This window comes from Cupressus sempervirens, chromosome 7 (genome assembly GCF_028749045.1).
Source record: "Cupressus sempervirens isolate cs-2001-9-10 chromosome 7, ASM2874904v1, whole genome shotgun sequence".
In the NCBI taxonomy this organism is placed as follows: Eukaryota; Viridiplantae; Streptophyta; class Pinopsida; order Cupressales; family Cupressaceae; genus Cupressus; species Cupressus sempervirens.
In genome coordinates, this window is record NC_143124.1 from 261,253,982 (window position 1) to 261,276,307 (window position 22,326).

Below are 22,326 nucleotides of genomic sequence, written 5' to 3' on the forward strand. Positions count from 1 at the left end.
CTCAGAACAATCTTTATCCACTCTATCATGAAAATATCAGAGAAATCTAGGACACAAGTTAACCCTTTTCTTTCTACAATCTTATATTCCTCCTTCAATATTCAATTTTTACATAATTTTCCATGTAGGTCTCTGATCTCCATGTCACCAATGCTACCCACCTTACATGTGTATCAACATCTTGAATCTTGAATCATTAAAACATGTGGTGGTATCATTGATAACACACTAGATGGGTCTTGGTTGTATGCAATGTTAGGAATTTTGCTAAAGTTTGATTATTTGATCTCATGACTAATTAATCAAATGTTTAAAACTTACTTTCCCTCTGTATCCTTATTGGAAGAAGAGTTAGACACCATATTGATTACCTAGGGTTTGTAAAAATTTGAACAACATAGCTCAACACATGATAGATACCTTTATAAATCTATTGAATGGTGTCAAACAATGGTAGAATCCAGTTTGCAAATACATGGAATGATCTCTTCAATTTTCCTTAATCTCTTTATGCTCTCCCCAAATTTGAATGATGTCAAATGAGTTCAAAATCAATCATATAGCCCTTAAAACTTCATAGTTAATGCTCAATGCTTTCACAAATGTAAGCTCAACTTCAATAGAAATTCCAACTCACTCAGCTTCCATGTAATATTCCTCACACTTTGCAACCACTACGAGCTTAGCCAACACTATCTCCTATGATAGCTTGACCTCAACTAGATTTTACTCGACAAATTCAGTGAAACTTTTCATGGTCTACAACAATATGAAAACTAAAAAAACTTACAGATTTCTTCTAGGTTCTAATCAACACTTTGAATCTTTCTTCAAGCATTTATGATCTTTTTAGAACTAAATCCTTGAAACTAATGTGTAGTATATTATTTAAATATTAATCCCACACATACCTCTTGATTGCTTAACTAGGGGTAGTGTGATCACCTAACCCATTGGGTGAGGTGATCTTATCTAAACTTGATGTACTTCCATCTTCCTTCTTCTTCCATGTTTTGTTCATCTACACTTTGACTTCTTCAACATAAACCTTTCCTTTGCCTTTCTATAATGGCACAAAATCTATGTTTATGTTGAGTTCAAAAAAGGCAAAGGAAAGGTTTAACATGAGAACTTGTAATACAAATAAATTAATTTTTTATTAAGACAGAGGTAAGCAGAATGATAGAAAAAAATAGTCCACTGTAGTTTAATTTCACAAAAAACATGTTGTCAAGTTTCTATTTACTTTATTATTTTTTATTTATATAATAAAATAACAATTATTGATTTTGAATTTCTGAAAAACTATCACAGAAGTCATCATATTTTGTCATCTAGTGTCTTGTGTGTATGTTAATATATATCATAGTTATCATTGTTGTTCATGGTGATTTAATTAATTTTTAAAAACTCCTACAGTTTAAACTTCTAACAAATAAATAATCTTAGTTAAATCTCAGATTGATAAGCACGAATCTAAATTTCCACTAATTTCTTTTCTTTAAAAACTACTTTCCCCTATTCAGAGAATGGACTTTTCCAGCAGAGCTCTTGTTATTACAAAGTAATGCCTTCACCAGTACAAGTCCAAACAGTGGAGCAGCTGCACATCAAATTTAATATAATATAAATGTAGAGAAAGGACTTTTTCAACATAACTCTTGTTATTACAAAGTAATGCCTTCACCAGTAAGAGTCCGAACAGTGGAGCAGCTCCACATCAAATCCAATCAAATATAAAAGTGCATATGACTAAGTATTTGTTTACAGCAGCGAGAAGCAATCATAGAAATAGTATTAGGTACATCAATTTTTTTCTCTATAAATCAGACAACTCATCTGCGACTTAAAATTTAATATATCGACAAACGTCATTCCAGAAGGTAGTTTTCCTTGGATAAAACTTCAACAGCCTCCACTAAAAGATTCGCTTCTGTAATACTACCTTATTATCCACGGAAACTTCTAAGGCCGCCCACAGCATTGTTTCAAGCTTACAGGGTCAACACCATACAGAAGAATGGCTAGAATTAGGTTTCGTATAAGTCCGATAGAATGCCTTAAACCTTGTTGTATATATTCTCCTAAGCAAGATCAAACTCAGCCCAATTGGAAGGAAATCTAAATGGCCACGAGGAGCAGCTCTGTAGTTAGGGTTGGGTACGAGCTCACCGTAGACGAGGAGGATATGGCGGATGTAACCTCATCTCGCATCTTCCGCGTGCCAAAACCACTGCGAGACTCCAACGACCGATTGCACAGTCCACATCTTGTTTCCATCGGCCCTTTTCATTATGGGAAAGACGAACTGAAAAGCATGGAGAAATCCAAATCTGAGGCAGTTCGAAGGATGCAAAAGAGAATTCAGAGAAGAGATCGATGCGCTTCTATCCAGTCAATAGTTGAGAGCCGCATAGTGCACGAAGACGGTCAGACTAGAGAATTCTACGGTGAATCTATTCCTTATAATCCCATCCAATTAGCCTGGATGGTTACTAGGGATTCTTGTTTTCTTTATGAATTTCTTCTTAATTATGCAAAATTCTTTTCAAGTGGTAAGGTTATCTATAAGGAGGAAGTGGCTGCATTCTCGTGGAAATGTGACTATGTTTTCGATGTCACTTATCAGAATCCGACAAGGGAAAGAATCATGGATGACATACTTCTGTTTGAAAACCAAATTCCTCTTTGGGTTTTGCACAATCTCCTTGAAGCTCAGTTGGGTTCAACAGACGCTGCCGATGAAAAGTTGGATCTGTTGATGGAACTGTTGCTCAAATCTGCCATTAGGCATAAAGTTTTCATGTGGTACAATTCGGATTCTTACTACAAGTGCTGTTATCTTTTAGAAGTAGTCTACCATGGAATGGCTGGCATGGATGTTAGCTCCTATACACATATGGAGGCGCCCCAATTGCCCACTTCACCTCCCAATCAAATAAAAGTCTACCTTAAGGATGGTGTTGATTCATTCAAGACCGTTTCTAGCCGTTGGCGGAGTCCCTCCTCAAATTCGAGCCATAGCGAGGTGTTGAAGTTGGACCTTCTAAAATTGCCATCAGCGGTGGAACTCAACCAACAAGGAGTGAAGATCCGTCCAGTATTGGTAGAAGAAGCTACAACATGGACGTCAGGTTATCCGGCTCTTCAATGGATCAGGTTTGATGAGGAGAAGTCAACTCTTTACTTACCACAGCTTAGGGTAACCCCACAATCAGATTTAGTGATGAGAAGTGCTATTGCAATGGAAGTGAGCACAAATCACATGTACCATCCGAGACCAATGACACAGTTTGGGATATTTATGGATGAGCTCATTGATAGCGAAGAGGACGTTGCGGTGTTGAGGAGGTCAGATGTGATTAGGAACTTCCTTGGAAGCGATCAACAAGTGGCAGATCTGTTCAACTCAATGGCGAAAGGAATTACTCCTGTTCAGGGCTGCAAAGTGATTGATGACGTGCGAAGGGGGTTGCATAGATATACGAGAAGAAAGTATAAGATACTCTGGAGTGAATTTGTAAGCGCTTATTTTTCCAAGCCTTGGCTGGTTGCTGGATCCATGGCTGCTGTGGCACAGGTGCTTAGGGAGTTCGGAGGAGGTTTTTTTTCACTCCCATGGCTGCTTCTTGTTGTTTCCATGGCTGTTATAGTGTTATTTCTCCTCACAATGCAATAAATTGTTGTCCTAAAATATGTCTTAGAATTTGTGTTTTCTAAACATTTCTGTTGGAGAGGCCATTTTTTCAAAAAAAAAAATCTTCCCATCAATGTATCCACAATATATGAATTATATTATAATAAGATTTTATATTCATTGTTAAATAATGCTTGTAGTTGTTCTAGATTTTTAGTCAAACTTCATTATTTTAGATTAATCTTCTGATTGCTTAGGTACCTCACAAAATTTGATTTTATAATCAGATTTCATATTTATTGTTAAATAATGCTTGTAGTTGTTCTAGTTTCTTTTTTAATTAATATGTAGTTATTTTTTTTTTTTTTAAACAATTTTATTTCTTATATTCATAAAATATATCTATTTTTTATTTTGTAGAGATGCTGGAGCAACTTGACTCCTTCTAGATAGTTGACATTTATTTATTTATTTATATTTGTTAAATATATTATGATGCCTCTCTATCTTTATAAAGCCTCATGCAACAAGGACATACTCTCTCCAAATTTCTATCTCCATAAAATAGGGTATGGGCAAGTTGGGCCTCACATAAACACTACACTTAATATCACTAAATTTTTATGTCAACCAAACTAGTATTTGTGAACATGTTTGGAGAAAGTCTTAGTATTAAAAATGGATAATGCTCACCAATTTGATTCTTTTTTTTAAAGAATTTTTAAAAATAGAGATTAATAGTTTTCAATTGGCAATGGAAGCAATCATTCAAATTGTCAAATAAAACAAAAAGATGATACTCTATAATCATGATATCTTTTAATCACTTTTTCTCAAAACTATTTAAACAAATTATAAAGCTTAATGTTAAACTTAAGCAGATGTGATAATATTTTAGTATGTTGAATACTTATTTTTAAAAATTGAAAAAAGTTATGCATATTGTTGTAGGGAACTTAGATATTAGGTAAAAATATATATTCAATTTATACTAACTATCTAGAATCCCACATATATCTATGATTAGGTCTATGGGTCTATTTAATAGTTCTAGGTTAATATTGCCTCTCAAGTTTATCCAATTTCCAATGTTTATCTAAAAAAATATCTTTTTGGATGATCATAATCACTTCAATAAATCTTTAGTATTAAAATATCTTAAGTAGATCATTGAAAGGTGTGGGTTTGTTTGTTGGTCCTTGGTCTTCTAAAGAAATTAAATGGCTTCAAATGATCCCATTAAGGTCCAAGTCTTGTTGAGTGCAAGACTCTTACATCATAAGGGACGAGCTTAAGATCATACCCTGAGTGAATTTTTCTTAATAGATACCCCATAGTCCTTAGCTCTTAGTCAAAGAGATTGCAATCCTAAACCTCAATAAAAAAAGGTAAGGGTTCATAATTTCATCAGTCAACATGCTTAAATGACCTAATCTATGACCTTGGTAAGTATGAGAGGGAATGACTTTGTTTAAACCATGAACTCTATTTAAAGTATTTTCTCCACTTAGTTCTCTAATTATAATAATTTCATAGAAGTTATAAAGAAAGAGTAATAATTTTGGAAGATTTGTAGTCAATCATTCTCCTTTAGAAGGAATGTATGGAAAATATGACCATTAGCTTTAGGATAATTTTAAAGTGGTGCATAAAGGACAAGTGTTCTATAATGAGCTAGATAAAAAGCAAGAATCACTAGAGAAAGAAATCATGAAGATTAAGCACTTGTATTGTTTGGTAGTAGAGTAAGTTCTAGTGTTGAAAATTGAAGCATATTTAATAAAGAAAGAAGAGATGAAAATTAGGTTACAATGGACTAGAGGTTGATGGAAGAAGGCTATGGATGCACTGAAGAAAAAAACACCTCTTAGGTTGAGGCAATAGAAGATTTGTGGGAACAATTTCTAATTGAGAACATGAGTGGACAGGGAATTTTAAAAGTGTGAAGATAAATATAATAGTAAAGAACATAAAAAGTAAGATTATAGTTGTTTACATAGAAACAAAACAAGAATATGCATTTTTGATTGGTTTTCATAAGTATAGTTTTTTAGAATGATGCATTACAATGGTAGAGATCAATAAAAAATTTGTGAGGAAACTTGCAAAAAAAATATAACCATTTCCACATAACTCATAATAGAACTGAAATAAATTGTAATTGAAATAGATATTTATTGAATTTGAGCATTCATTCCTAATCACCAAGCAATTTCAAATCTCACAAGTGATTTAAAGGTGATCAAGGAGAATTTAGTGATGAAACAAGTGAATCACAATAAAGCATTGGCAAACTTGATAATATCAGTAAGTGTTACTTTTGGTGTTGAGTAAATTATTCTCTGGAGATATATTAGAAGAGTTTGTTTTCAAAACCCTAGATTGAAATGGCATTAGTGAGAGAAATGTTGAAAGATAGAAACACTCAAAATGTGAGGAATGACTAGTGTCCTCCACCAAATTTTAGGAATAGTATAAATGTCGAGAAGACCAAAGATGATATTGGTGCCCTATTGTCAATTCTAGTCAAATTTTTAACTATTCAGGATGTAAGATCCTGCTATTTGTGCAAAGTAGGAGAGATTGGAAATTTCTAGATCATGACGTCTTATGAGAAGCTATGCAACAATGGAGTATTGAAAGATGAAAAAAAATTCATTGCTGAGAAAGGGCTTACCCTTGCCCTAGGGTTTCCAAAAGTTTTCAAAGTTGAATGGATAAAATTCATGCTCGTTCACATCCATGACATGAAGATATGGTTAGAAAGAGGTCCAATAAAAATTAAAAAGGCCATAATATGCAAAGTTACTAGGTACCCTACCTTGGATCGATCGACGAGTACAAGAAGTGTAACACAAAATAAAATTGAGAAATTAACCAAAGCAAAATGGAATGGTCGAGGGATGTCAATTGATGGGATTGAAGATCATGTGATTAAATTTGTAGTTCGTGTGATAGCACACAAATTTTACCAATCCAGTAGTTTGAACAGTGTGTTGTGCATTACAGTAGATTTGGGATACAAATTTTACCTTGACAAGTTGCAACTACAACAACTGACAGAGAACCTGGAAGAGACAAGGAAAGAAGAGAACACATCATGTAAATTTGGATCTTTACTAGTTTGTATTATTTTCTATGCACATAATTCATTCCCTATGGTTAGGACAATAGCATGGGATAGGAGCCAACTTGCTATGGAGCACATAAATGAATTAATTAATAGGTTGGGAGAAAATTTTGAAGCCATAATGGATAATTATTTTGAATAATTCAAAATCAAAATGAGAAACCAAATGAGGATCCCTACATCAATTGTAGACAAATATAATGATGAGATGTTTTTTGTAGTAGATAAAATTTTTGTACATGCTTAGGCAGTATTACCAAGGATTGCAAGGTTGAGACCTATTCCTTAAGAGGTCAATGTTGATGAGGTTATAATAGAAGTGACTACTGTTTTGATTGAAGCTATAGATGCAAATGCGTAGAAATTTGGCACATATGAGACAATAATGGTTGAACTGACTATAGAGGCTAGCACACGCAAAACTAAAAATAAAAGGAAGAGGAAAAGTATTGAGAAGAAGAATAGCGAAGAAGGTGAAGGATTAGGACAACCAACTAAGGCCAATGAAGGAAAATGTAAAGAACTAGTTGTTATTGAGTCCAAGGAAACCAAATAGAAGAAAGTAATAATCCTTGATCCAATAGTGAAAGCTAATCTTAGTAGAGATGTGTAGAAGGTTATTACACCTTTGAAGCCAAAAGGAAAAATTGTAACAAGATCAAAGAAAGCCTAGCCCCTAGTTGTGAAAATTAAAGGAAGTCCATCTAGGAAGAGCTTGACTAGCTCATGAAAGAAGAATACACCATAGAAGAAGAGAAGAAAATTGAGCATAGAACAAGAGGAGGAATAAGATGATGAAGAAACCAAGTATAGTGAAGAGAAGAAAATTCCAATCCTGAAAAAACTTTCAAAACTTTCTCCAATGACTATGTATCAGGTATGTAACAAGATTAGTGAGTCAACAAATTTTGAAGGATTCAAGGATATTACTTATGATTCTTTGAATAATGATGATCGAGTTAAGTTTGAAGAAGATATGATTGATATGATGATAAAATTTAGATGTACACCCTTGGAATTGGGAGATGGATTCCCAGGAGGCTTGTATAAATGGATTCATGCTAAATGAAAATGGGAATTTATCTATAGAAAATCAAATAAGAGAAACTACATTGACATAGACTATGCCAGATTTAGGGAAGACACATATGTCTATAGCCCTCAAAGATTTTGTAAAGAAATTCATGAAACGGGATAGGGCATATAGAATTTTGAAAAATAAAAATCATGAAGTTGAACAAGATATTACTCAAATATGGAAAGAAGCATTTGGACTACTAACTCCAACAGTAGAAGTTAGAGATGGAAGAGATGCAATAAAATTTAAAGATACCTCTAAGGAAGAAGTTGCTTTATTAATAGAAGAAATTTGACAACTAGTAGGCCAATGTGAACAACAAGAGGTTGTTACCATCAAAGATGTTTATGACACACTTCCATAGAATCAAAATGTACTAACTAGGGAAGACATGCAGAGTTTAATGTTAGGCATAACTTTATCTTGTATGAATCTAGTTTTGTTACAAATTGTAGATTATCCAAAGATTGAGAGTACAAAGACTAATAATTTTGAGGTTACATCAAGCACTGAGTATATAAGTGTCAAGCAATAGGGCAAGGCTATAATTGTGTTTTCACAATTTACTTGTGTGCCTATTCTTTAGACATAGATGAAGATAGAAGATGTCAAGCGTATAGAGACAATAGAAGTGGAGATAACACCAAAAGAGCAAGAGGCTTCATAGTCTCTTATATAGCTACTGAGTGTAAAGCCTTTGGAATCCTTGGCTAGAACACTTGAACAATAGGTAACACTAGCTCAAGGGAAGAAAAAGTAGATATTGAGGTCAATTGAGAAGTGAAAACAATTGCAAATATCACAACATAGTGATACAACCCCACGATCTCAAATTATGACTCACTTAGAAGATATGAAAGATGAGTCAATAAGTCTAGATGAGGATAATTACTTTGCCATGTATGACTTGAATAGTTTGACACTAGAGAAAATGTACAAACTACAACCTTTGCTGACTCATAAGGTAAATCAAGAACAACTATGAAGAAAACACAAAAAGAAACATGTATTACACATTGTTAAGGATATTTTTGTGGATGCATTTGCCATAACTGACTTGGGTAATCAACTTCCAATTTTAGATTAGTTATTTTATATAGTTAACAAAGTTCAATCATAAGTTATAGAGACTAATGATAAATTGATGCATTGGTCTGAGAGAATATTTGAGCATAAAGTATTGGAGAAAGTATCTTGTGAACTTATAACTAGACAAGCATATATTTCCAATTTAGTCATACAATTAGAAGAAAGTTTGAAGACTATTCATTCATTATACATGAAGTTGTGTGATGTTGATTCTTTTACACTAGAAAATCAATGTTCTATTGACATATTACATGTTGATATGTGAGAAAGTGTTAATTCATTGGGCAAGGATGCAAGTTCAATCTCACTCTCATACAATAAGTTGGCATATGGTCACTAGAGGTTAGCCAAGCTCATGGCTAGAGATAGTGAAATACGCAATAAGTTGATATTGAATCAATTCCAGTTGTTACCTCATTTGAAGATAATTAGAAAGAATTTTCTATAGCTCAAAATATCTTGAAGAAAGACACATTTTTCATATATTGAAGGTCTAATTGATCTAGTTGCTAAGCTAGAAATTCAATTTCAAGTTTTGGAGAAAGCAAAGGACAAATGGAATTAAGTCTGTGCAGAAATTTTGGCAACCCACAAATAATTTTTTGATAAGCATGAGCTAACCCTAGTAGCCCCAAGCCATTAGTGACAAAAAAATGGGGGGAATAATAGAAAAAGAAATAACATCGATGGGGAAATGAAAGTAGAATGAAAGCATAAATAATCAAGGGGGAAACACAATACCATCAAGGGGAAAATGAAAGCAAAAATAATCTAAGGGGGAAAAAAATAATCAAGACATCAGATGAAAAAGCATTAGTAAATTCAGATTGTAGATAGAATTATCATCTTAGGGGAAGCATCATTATTTGCATGGAAGGATAATTCATGATAAAGTGCTTTTTCCTCTAATTTCAAAGGGGAGATTGTTAATCTCTACATCTATGTTGCCTATCAGTGTCCAAACACCTAGTCATTTATTAGGAAAGAATGAATGTTTATCATTATGAATGAGTCATCTAGTAAAGACTGAGCATATAAGAACTTGTTTATTTTGGATTACATGTCGAGCAAGTCAGAAATTATTGAGCACCTAAGTTGAGACCAAGCGCATACATAAGCCAAGGTAACACAATTGAGATTGAGTAAATTGAAAACATATTTTTTGCCAAGAAAATAGCAACAAATAAGTTTGTAGAAGTCGAGTGCCAATATGAATGTTATTTATGACCAAGTGTTGGAACATTCATATGCCAAGAAGACTAGTTTTGTCATAGGATTTTGTAAGTGCACAAAAAATTATGCAAATCATGTAGGATTTGAGAAAATATGTAAATCAAATCCACAAAGCCCATGAATACTTGCTTGCAGAAAAATTCTCACAAAGAAGAAAAAAGGCAAGGAGAGGCAAGGTTTTTCTCTAAAAACACAAAAATTGTATATTCTAAAGGAGATCAAAACCTAAAAAGGGTAACCTAAAAGGTAAAAGCTATTTAATAATTACTAATTAATTATTAAATAGAGATGCATAAAGTGAAATCTTAAGAAGGGAGAAAAGATAATTTAATTAATGAAATGAAGTTAACTTTTTTCTCTAACACCTCCCCTTAAGATGAGCAACAATGTAGTTACAAACAATGTAGAAAGAGCAAGAAAACTACAATGAAATGCTAAAAGAAAACTTGGGTCCCAGCAACAAGGCCTGATGAGGTACCCAATCACAACAAAATCTCTATGAAATAGAGAAATAGAGAAAATCTATTGGGAAAAGCTCTACTCCAAAAAGAGATAGTTGAAAACCTAGTGAAGGACTAAAGAAGCCTCCAACTAGATGAATTTTCTAGAAGAAGGAACAAAGAGTGATCATGAAGAAAATCACTAAAGCATGTAGAAGTTGCAAAATTTGTCAAAAAGAAACTGTTGATCTGTAGAACCTCCTCTAAAATAGAACCTGACCAGGTAGAGAAGACTATAATCTACATCGAATCAGGAGGTAAACAAAGGCAAACAACTGAACTCAAAAATATAGATGGAATGAAACACCAAAGCCTAAAGAGTTGATCAATTGAACCAAGGAAGCATGAGAAACAATAGGAATCCCCCCTAATGCAGACAGGGTGAGGTGATATGAAACTAAAAAAATGGGCCAAAAGAACTACATGTTGAGGAACCACGTTCAAAATGTACAAAAGAGTATATAAATGTGTATTGAGGTGATCAATCTTAGACAAATCATGAGGCTAATGTCTCAGAAGAGACACTCATTAGACAAAGGAAGATAGCAAACAAAGGCAAACATCAACCCTCTATGGCACTTTATCAAAGTAGTGCATGTACAATAGAGCACAAGACATAATGAATCTTGAGAATACAATAATTTGCATGAGTTTCCTCAGATGACACTACTTGAATCAGAAGGCAAAACAAAGGCAAACAATTAAAATGAAAATATAGATGTAGTATGGCACTTTATCTCAATGTGTTTGCAAGAATGCATATCAATGATATCAACAATGATCAGAAAGGGGCAAAGAGTTGATAAGATAGATAGTACAACTCAAAAGAAAAGATCCCATGCCAAGAAAATGATCCCAAGACCTAAAACATCCAAGATATCCACCATAGAGTGAAAAATCCAAGCACATGAAAGAAATAGAATGGAGTATAATATGGAAGAAATTAAAATATTTTTGAAAATTAGATAGAACTAGCTTTCCAAAAATATAACATATTCAAAAAACAGAGATGGGACGCTCAAGATATGACCCCTAGAGTGAAAACTAAAACATCTAGCTTTGACTACCAAAACAAAAAGAAAACTACATCAAAACCCAAAAACACCTACACCAATGTCTTCATCTTAGAACCAATTTTCCAACACAATTTTTAGATTGAAAAAATATGTTTGTATGCTCAACGTACGGAGAAATAACCAATAGGGCCCCTGGAGATGCACAAAAAATTATATTTTTTTAATAAAAACATAATAAAAATAAATAAAAAACCACCACCCCACACCACTGGTAGAGTGGTGGCTAGGTGGTGGAGGCAATCTATGGTGGCAGAGGGAGGCAGTCCAATGCAAAACTATAGGTGAAGCTACTAGTAGTGGTCGCTAAGCGAGTTGCCAGCGGTGATTGCTACGGTAACTGCAACATAACTGCTAGTGGTTATCTAACCACAGTAGCAATAAAATGCCACTTTTAAAATAAAAAATATTGTGATTTTTTCAAAAATCTACCTCAAACTATGTGCTAGAGGACATACAAGCATGCCAAGCAAAATTTTTTGCCTCCCAGATCAACGTTATCCGAATCAAACAAACTTTATATGAAAATGGGGGTTTTGGCGCCTTCTAAATCCATCCATAGCATCTGTTTGGCCTCAAACTTCTCCAACAATTGGTGATGCCCTATTTTCTCAAGAAATACTCAAAAAACACTAGATCTAATCCACCAAACCCTTGTTCTCCCTTTTTCTCCAAATACCAAAGAAGCTACAATAGATCTAGCTCTGATACCATGTAGGATTTGAGAAAATATGAAAATCAAATTCACAAAGCCCATGAATACATGCATGTAGAAAACCTATCACAAAGAAGAAAAAAGACAAGAAGAGGAAAGGGTTTTCTCTAAAAACACAAAATTTTAATATTTAGAATAAGAAGAGATAATGAATTACAAAGAGAGATCATCCTTATAAAGGAGGTCAAAACCCAAAAAGGGTAACCTAATAAGTTACAAAGGGTAACCTAAAAGGTAAAAGCTATTTAATAATTACTAAATAACTATTAAATAGATATGCATAAAGTGCATAAAGAAAAATCTTAAGAAGGGAGAAAAGCTAATTTAATTAATGAAATTAAATTAACCTTTTTCTCTAACAAATCATTTTGGTCGACTTCTATACAATACTTAATGTTTGTATCTAGACAGTTAAGATAGAGATTAAGCATCATTACAGAAATTAATGATCCCGAGAAAAGAAAACTAACCAATCAAAAAATTAGAAAGAAATTGCTAAAAAAGATGAATTGTAAACCATCGATTATGATCTAGAACTTTTGAAGATTGTATATTTAAGGAGGATTCTAACCCTAGGATCAAGATAGAAGAGATGAGAGTATGCATGTATGAATGAATATGTGAATGGGCAAGTGAATAAGAAAACAAGGATAGAGCAGAGAAATAAAGGTTAAGTTTGGAATCAGATCAAATAAGGGAAATCCTAGTTGTGAAGGACTGAATGAAGATATTAGATTAAGAGATCAAGTCAAGATATTGTACAAAGGAGATCCAAAATATTCTTACAAAGAAAAATGAGGGTTAAGTACTGAATGAAATTTTAACATGATTTAATAGGGTAAATCTCTTAATCAAGTGATCCTAATAGGTCTATGTAAATCTCTTAATAGATTTCTTACTTAATTGTATGTATAAAATCCTTTAACAAGGTAGGACTTAATAGTCTTGAAGCTTTTAACAGGATAGGCCTTTCATAGGGTAGATCATATATTATGATCAAACATTATAACCCTAACAAGTTAACTATACTATTGCAATGGTGAAGATTTGTGGATTTCATCCCAACCCCAATTTTACCTTCACATTGAAGTGTTTCTAGGTTACTAAATCATTTGTGTTGGGTAAGTGCACCAAATTGTGGTGCTAAAAGGGGGGTATAAGTGGACACCTTTTTCCTAAAATCAACAATTTTTGAACTTCAACAAGAATTTGAAGATAGTTACGCTCAAAATTTTAAGATATGACAAAAACAAAAGTAGTAGTCCTTTGAATCTAGTTTCTAAACTACTACTTTTTTTTCAAAATGGTTTAGTTTTAGGTCCTCAAAATAGGGGGCCATAGAAAGTGGTACTATTTATTCCAAAAAAACATAACATAGTACAAAGTGTGGCCCCCTTAAAATTTTAACTTGTTTTTTTGAAATTATTTAATCACTCTCATCAAAAGTTACTTAACACTATGTAGTTTATCATAGATTTTTCGAGTAATTTTATAATGTGTATTTTTTTTAATGAATTTTTTAACTAGACACATCCCAAAAATATGAAATATCTTTGTTCTCCCCCTAGAAATGATTGAAAACTAATCTAAATCAAAACTTCTTTTTTTCAAAGTGTGTAGAATGGAGTCTAGTTTCTAGAAAACTAACTTGTTGCAAAATTTGATGAACGAGCTAAAATCTATAGCCCAATTAGTACATGTTGGTTTTTGACAAATTATAGATGAAAGGCTTGAAATAGTTCAAACAAAAAATAAATTATATGGTTATATAGCTAACAAAGAGACCTACAATGTCATGTAACCTAATCTTATCGATGCTCAACCATGAGGAATCTTAAAGGAGAGCACACAAGAAAAATCAATCTATTTTTGTATGTTTGTACCAAAACACATCTTAGACCACTTTATAGTCTCCAAACCTTTGGGTTGGATCCCCAAGACAAAACCAAGCCTTAGGCTTGGTAGAATGAAAAGGTTTGAATAGCGCATACACCCTATAGCACGTGCACGCTATTTAAAGCTTTTTAAATTTGGGTCTCAATAGCGTGTGCACACTATAGTGCACACACACTATTGAGACCTAAATAGTGCATAAAGAGGGAAGAAGAGAGGCAAAGCAAGAGCGAGAGAGAGGTGGGGATGGGTGTGTGTGTGTGTGTGTGTGTGTGTGTGAGAGAGAGAGAGAGAGAGGATGGGAGAGAGGAGAGAGAGAGAGAGTAGGTGATGGGAGAGAGAGGAAGTGAGAGAGAGTAGGGGTGGCAGAGAGAGTACAGGATGGGAGAGAGAGGAAGTGTGAGAGAGAGAGTAGGGATTAAAAAGAAAGAGTACGGGATGGGAGAGAGAGATTGAGAGTAGGGGATGGGAGATAGAGGAAGTGTGAGAGAGTGAGTAGGGGTGGAAAAGAGAGTACAAGATGGTTGAGAGAGATTGAGAGTAGGGGATGACAGAGAGAGATTAGGCAATGGGAGAGGGAGTGAGAGAGGGAGAGAGAGATAGAGGAGGATGGAAGTGTGTGAGAGAGAGTAGGGCATGAAAGAGAGAGTAGGGGATGGGGGAGAGAGAGTAGAGAGGGAGAGAGTGAGAGAGAGAGGGGGGGGGGATGGGAGTGTGTGAGAGAGATCTAGAGAGTAGGGGATGGGAGAGGAGAGAGAGGGGGTATGGGAGTGTGTGGGTGTTTGAAAGAGAGAGAGTAGGGGATGGGAGAGGGTAGAGAGAGAGAGAGAGTAGGGGATGGGAGAGAGAGTAGGTGGTGGGAGAGGGAGTGGGAGAGGGAGAGAGAGGGGGGAATGGGAATGTTTTTAAGAGAGAGAGTATGGGATGGGAGAGAGAGGAAGCGTGAGAGAGAGTAGGGGTGGTAGAGAGAGTACCGGATGGGAGAGAGAGATTGAGAGTAGGGGATGGGGGAGAGAGAGAGAGAGTAGGTGGTGGGAGATGGAGTGGGAGAGGGAGAGCGAGAGAGAGAGGAGGATGGGAGTGCATGTGTGTGAAAGAGAGAGAGTAGGGAATGGGAGAGGGGAGAGAGAGAGTAGGGGATGCGGAGAGAGAGAGAGAGAGAGAGAGAGAGAGAGAGAGAAGGCAGTGGGAGAGGGAGAGAGAGGGGGGATAGAAATGTGTGTAAGACAAAGAGAGAGTAGGGGATGAAATAGTGTGAAAATGTGAGAGAGAACTTAGGGGATGGTAGAGAGAGAGTAGAGAGGGAGAGAGAGAGAGAGAGAGAGAGAGAGAGAGAGAGAGTGAGTGAGTGAGAGTGAGAGTGAGAGAGAGAGAGTAGGCGGTGGGAGAGGGAGTGGGAGAGGGAGAGCAAGTGAGAGATAAAGTAGGGGATGGGAGCGGGGAGAGAGAGAGGGGGGATGAGTCTATGTGTGTGTGTGTGAAAGAGAAAGAGTAGGGGATGGGAGAGAGAGAGTAGGTAGTGGGAGAGGGAGTGGGAAAGGAAGAGAGAGAGGGGGATGGGAGTGTGTATAAGAGAGAGAGTAGGGAATGGGAGAGAGTGTGAGAGTGTGAGAGAGAGTAGGGGTGGAAAAGAGAGTAGGGGATGGGAGAGAGAGAGAGTGAGAGTAGGGGATAGGAGAGAGAGAGAGTAGAGAGGGAGAGAGTGAGAGAGAGACAGTAGGTGGTTGGAGAGGGAGTGGGAGAGGGAGAGACCAAGGGGGATGGGAGTATGTGTGAGATATCTAGAGAGTAGTGGATGGGAGAGGAGGGAAAGGGGGGGATGGGAGTGTGTGGGTGTGTGAAAGAGAGAGAGTAGGGGATGGGAGAGGGGGAGAGAGAGAGTAGGGAATGGGGAAGAGAGAGAAGGTAGTGGGAGAGGGAGTTGGAGATGGAGAGAGAGTGGGAATGGAAATGTATGCAAAAGAGAGAGAGTAGGGGATGTGAGAGAGTGTGAATGTGAGAGAGAGTAGGGGGTGGCAAAGAGAGTACGAGATGGGAGAGCGAGAGTGAGAGTAGGGGATGGGAGAGAATGTGAAAGAGAGTAGGGGTGGGAGAGAGAGAGTAAGAGTAGGGTATGGGAGAGAGACTAGAGTAGAGAGAGAGAGAGAGAGAGAGAGAGAGAGAGAGAGAGAGAGAGAGAGAGAGAGAGTAGGTAGTGGGAGAGGGAGTGGGAGAGGGAGAGAGAGGGGGGGGGATGGGAGTGTGTGTGAGAGATCTAGAGAGTAGGGGATGGGAGAGGAGAGAGAGAGGAGGGATGGGAGTGGGTGTCTATAAAAGAGAGAGAGGTTAGGGGATGGGAGAGGGGGGAGAGAGAGAGAGAGAGAGAGTAGGGGATAGGGGAGAGAGGGTAGGTGGTGGGAGAGGGAGTGGGAGAGGGAGAGAGAGAGGGGGGAATGGGAATGTGTGTGTGTGTGTGTGTGTGTCTGAGAGAGAGAGAGAGTAGGGGATGGGAGAGAGTGTGAGATTGTGAGAGAGAGTAGGAGGCAGCAGAGAGAGAGTATGGGATGGGAGAGAGAGTAGGGGATGGGAGAGGGAGTAGAGAGGGAGAGAGAGAGAGAGAGAGAGAGAGAGAGAGAGATAGTAGGTGGTGGGAGAGGGAGTGGGAGAGGCAAAGAGAGGGGGGATGGGAGTCTATGTGAGAGAGATCTAGAGAGTAGGGGATGAGAGAGGAGAGAGAGAGAGGGGGGATGGGAGTGTGTGTTTTTGAAAGAGAGAGTAGGGGTGGGAGAGGGGAGAGAGATTAGCCCGAGAGAGAGAGAGAGAGAGAGAGAGAGAGAGAGAGAGAGAGAGAGAGAAGTGGAAGGGAGAGAGAGAGTTGGTGGTGGGAGAGGGAGTGGGAGAGAGAGAGGGGGGGGGGGATGGGAGTGTGTGTTTTTGAAAGAGAGAGTAGGGGTGGGAGAGGGGAGAGAGAGTAGCCCGAGAGAGAGAGAGAGAGAGAGAGAGAGAGAGAGAGAAGTGGAAGGGAGAGAGAGAGTTGGTGGTGGGAGAGGGAGTGGGAGAGAGAGAGGTACAGTAAGTGGTGGGAGAGGGAATGGGAGAGGGGGAGAGAGAGGGGGGATGGAAGTGTGTGTAATAGAGAGAGTAGGCAATGGAGAGAGTATGTGAGAGTGAGAGATTAGGGGGTGGCAGACAGAGAGAATGGGATGGGAGAGAGAGAGAGAGAGAGACTAGGGGATAGAAGAGAGTGTGAGAGAGAGTAGGGGGATGGGAGAGAGAGAGAGTGGGGGATGGGAGAGAGAGAGTAGAGAGAGAGAGAGAGATAGTAGGTTGTAGGAAAGGGAGTGGGAGAGGGAGAGAAAGAGGGGGGATGGTAGTGTGTGTGAGAGATCTAGAGAGTAGGGGATGGGAGAGGAGAGAGAGATAGTAGGGGATGGGAGAGGGGAGGGAGAGAGTAGCCTAAGAGAGAGAGAGAGAGAGAGTAGAAAATGGGAGAGAGAGAGAGAGAGAGAGTAGGTGGTGGGAGAGGGGGTGGGAGAGGGAGAGAGAGGGGGGATTGGAGTGTGTGTAAGAGAGAGAGTAGGGGATGGGAGAGAGTGTGAAAGAGTGAGAGAGTAGGGGGTGGAAGAGAGAGAAAATGGGATGGGAGAGTGAGTGAGAGAGAGAGTAGAGGATGGGAGAGAGAGAGAGTGTGAGAATAGGGGATGGGAGAGAGAGAGAGTAGAGAGGGAGAGAGTGAGAGTGAGAGAGAGAGATATTAGGCTGTGGGAAAGGGAGTGGGAGTGGGAGAGAGAGTAGGGGATGGGAGTGTGTGTGAGAGATCTAGAGAGTAGGGGATGGGAGAGGAGAGAGAGAGAGAGTGAGAGAGTGTAGGGGATGGGAGACCTGAGAGAGTAGGGGATGAGAGAGAGAATGAGAAAGAGAGTAGGCGCTGGGAGAGGGAGTAGGAGAGGGAGAGCAAGAGAGAGTAGGGGATGGGAGAGAGATTATGGGATGAGAGAGGAGAGAGAGAGTGAGAGAGAGTAGGAGATGGGAGAGGATAGAGAGTGAGAGAGTATGGGATGGGAGAGAGAGTGAGTGAGAGAGAGTACCCAATGGGAGAGGGAGAGTGAGAGAGAGAATAGGGGATGGGAGAGGAGAGAGAGAGTAGGGAGAGAGAAAGTAGGGGATGGGGGATGGTGGGATAGGGAGCAATGTGTTTTTACATAGTGTGTATGCACTTTATAGTGGCTATGCACTTTAAAGGGTGTACATACTATAGTGCATACACACTATGTGAAATCACCAAAAAAGGGTCACAAAGCAAGTTTGGGTCCCTTTTGATCCATATTCTACTTTTTTTTTGTTGTGCACTCTGTTGCTCTAATAGAAAACATGGGTTTCAAGCTGTTGGAAGTTAGCAAACACTATTTGAAGACTTTTTGAAGCTAAAAAATGCCAAATTCAATCATTGGATTGGCTTTTTGAATATTCTTTCTATAGAAAAGGTTAGTGAAATCCTTTTTAAATATTGTTTGTTGATATATAGAGACAAATTTGATTATAATTTGACGTGTTGTTTAATATTTAGTGAATTCATTGAAATTTGTATGTTTGAATGAATTATTATTTGAAAATGGTTAGAAATTTGGCAAGTTGTTTGATATATATTGTGTATTCATTGAAATAATTGTAATTTTTATATGTATTTGAATGATTTGTAATTTACAAATTGTAAGTAATTCAGATGTTTTAATAATTTGACATGTAGAAATCATCATCATGCCAAGGAAGAAACCAAAAACTTAAACAAATGAAGATAGGGAGAGAGATTTCATAATTAAAAGAGATAAAATGACACTACTACATGAACAAAGAAAATTGTAAAGCAATAATGAAGAATTGACTTTTGAAGAGGATCGAGAACCACCGACACAAAGAAACAAAGAGGAAGAATTGGAAAGATAAAGAAAATGATTGAGACTATTATGCTCATGAAGACAATTGAATTGTGAAGCTACACCATCTTCCAATGTTGGAGTCATATCATCCTCTCATTTTGAAGAGACACTAATATGTAGATCTGACGATGTACACACTCTATCATGTCATGTTGAAAGCACAATATCAACATATCAAGTAGGTGATATTCCATCTTTTGCATCTTATTGCCAAGGTGCATCATCTTCAGTTCAAGGTACGCAAAACACTCAACCTTATGTTGATGTTCAAAATATTGAGGGAATGCAAGAGATTATAACACCTTCTAGAATTCATTTTAGAAGACCAAAATATTTGATTGATATTGATACTAACATTTTGAAATCAATGCTTGACAAGAATAGCAAGCGTACTTGTCAAAGAAAAGTTAATCATATGTCAAGATTATTCTTTGAACAATTAAATATTACACATCAATGCCAATTATTTGTTGAAATAATGAGGAATTTTAAATTTAGGCCTATCATTAAGATTCTTGGGCTAAGAATGGTGGACAATTAAAATGAAAAAAGCTTTGTAAAGAATCTAATGAGTGCTTATGAAAAAGTGGGTTTCAAATCACACACCAAAGATAGTAATATCACAAGATGAGTACTTACATCGACAATAGTAAGTACCCAAATGAATAAAGCTTGACTGATGAGAATGACAAGAAAAACATTGAAAATTGGCAGAGGTACTCTAAGGAGAGTCATGCTGAGGCATGAGAGATTGGAAGATCCAAAAAAAAATTAGTTATGAACATTTAGCAATAGAATACCACAAAAGGATAAAGAAATTAGTGAAGCTTTGAAATAATTGATCAAAGATTTTTGAAAAAATAACACACGTATTTCCCTTAATCAAAGAGATGTTGTAAGGAGGATTGGTAGCCAAAATCGCGACCCACATGCAAAACATTTTTTGGACTCAACTCAGAAAATATTTTGCAAAATTTATTGGTATGTATCCTCAAATTCAAATAAGTTAGAGATTTTTTGAGATGGGTAAACCTTTTTATGTGAAGATAAATCACACATGCACAACTTGTTGTTATAGGATACATATTGAATTTTCTAACCATTTTGATATTTTTAGGCATATATGTGTATTTTTGCATTCTAATTTTGTTTTGCAAGATTCTAACATGAATGAGCCACCAAAATCTTCAAGGGGATTTATATCCAACATTTTATGTGAAATAAGGGACACCAACAATTTTACAAGAGATCATGCTTAGATGGTACACACTTATTTTGTTGTTCTTTACAACCTTTATCAACTTGTGAACATATGGATAGTGCACATGTAATTAGAAATGAAATAGTAGATTATGGAAAATTTAAAATAGTGACATATGCTTTAAAAGATGGAAAACAGGGTAAAAGATGTGATTTAGTCATTGAAAAGATTCTAGTGTATGAGTTCATGAAGATTTTTCATGAAAAGATTATTGACAAGTATGAAAGGCATACACATAGAGCTCGATGGCTGGATTTACAATTCAAGTTGCACAAGGATACATTTTCACTAGATACCTTGTTTTAGTTGTATACTTTGTAGAGAACTACACACTACAACTACAAAATGATGTGCAAGTAAAGTATTATACTTCTCAACAAGTTTCCATATTTGTTCACATAACATTCATGCATTCATCTACAAATACAGAGGATGATGTGAAGATTTTGGGGGAGTTCCATTTTTATATCAGCAATGATTGATCACATTCTACAGAGTTTGTACATGATTATTTTCAACTATTTTTTGGAGATTTCGCTAACAGGGGCATAACATATCATTAGCACATTATTTGGTTAGACAATTGTGCATCTCAATTCAAAAATGCATGGATGTTTTATTGGTTGAGCAAGATGCACAGGTTGTGTAGAATTCAATATATGTTGAATTTTATAGAGGCTGGTCATGGAAAGGGAGAGCACAATGGTACATGCACATGCATCAAAAGAGCCTTAGCTTGTGAAGAACTAAAGTACAAAGATGAAACAATATTGACAAATACAAAATCCATCGTCCAGTGGTGTAATGCTACAATGGGTCCAGGTAAGGAAGGCAATTCTATGGTTCGTAGATTTCTTTGGTTGATAGATAATACTAACATTGCACCATATGAGGATTGTTGCACACTAATAAGATCTAGTGAATTGCAATCTTTTAGAAGCTCTGATACAAGTTGATGGAGTATCCACACACAAAAAATGGCATGCTATTGTTTGTCATGTGCAGAGGAAAATTGGGATGACTGTGAGTCAACTAAAAGGGTGGACAAATGGGATATATAGGTTTTGGACCCAATTGACACATATCATCCCCTACAAGCACTAGAAATGGTAGAGATGGATTCATCTATTGACTTTAACTACTTGTTTGATCTAGTGCAACCTGGTAATATATATATTTATATATTTTTGTAATTTCAATATGTAACTTTATAACTTTTCCCTAAGTATTTTCTAAATTAATGACCACATTTTGTATATTTGTCACTGTAGGCCATGTTTTTGTTGTTATTGCACTTTAAGGCAATGAAGAAGGGATAGATTATTATTTGTATCATTTTGTCCAAGCCAAACAAAAACTAGATCACTCAGTTATAGATGGTGAAGGTTTAGAGTACCATATCAATGTAGTGGTTGTAATTAGCACATGGCTTAGACGATACTCTATGAAGAACCCTAACTTGTGGTTATTCAAGGATTGACAAACAGAGAGGAAGATTCTTCATTATTCAAACCTTGTTGTCGCATCAAATGTCCACTTGATAAAATATGGTGGAAAACCACATAATAAGATTCTTTGAAAAGTTTACAAGTCAAACCACGAGGCAATACTTGAGACATTAAAATGTAGAGTAGATCCAGTTGGCTCATTAGATTGAATAGGGAGAGAGAGAGAGAGAGAAAGAGTGATCAATTAGATCTGAATACAATGTTGCAACCTCTCCCACAAAACTGTGCACATGACTAGGTGGGTATTGTTATTATGTGTAAGTGATGAGATAAGTTTAAATCACAGATTTTAT

At 36.6% G+C, this 22,326-nt stretch overlaps 1 protein-coding gene across 1 annotated transcript; it reads left to right on the forward strand.

Moving 5' to 3' along the window:
• Nucleotides 1–2,003: 2,003 nt before the first annotated feature.
• On the forward strand, nucleotides 2,004–3,828 carry LOC149546447 (putative UPF0481 protein At3g02645). Its single transcript, XM_089794583.1, has one exon. It carries the CDS (start codon nucleotides 2,126–2,128, stop codon nucleotides 3,677–3,679), a length of 1,554 nt encoding a protein of 517 aa, XP_089650709.1. The 5' UTR covers nucleotides 2,004–2,125; the 3' UTR covers nucleotides 3,680–3,828.
• Nucleotides 3,829–22,326: the final 18,498 nt, after the last annotated feature.

What these genes read in the sequence shown, in the direction of transcription:
- LOC149546447 (XM_089794583.1), top strand. Translation starts at nt 2,126, where the DNA reads ATGGCCACGAGGAGCAGCTCTGTAGTTAGGGTTGGGTACGAGCTCACC.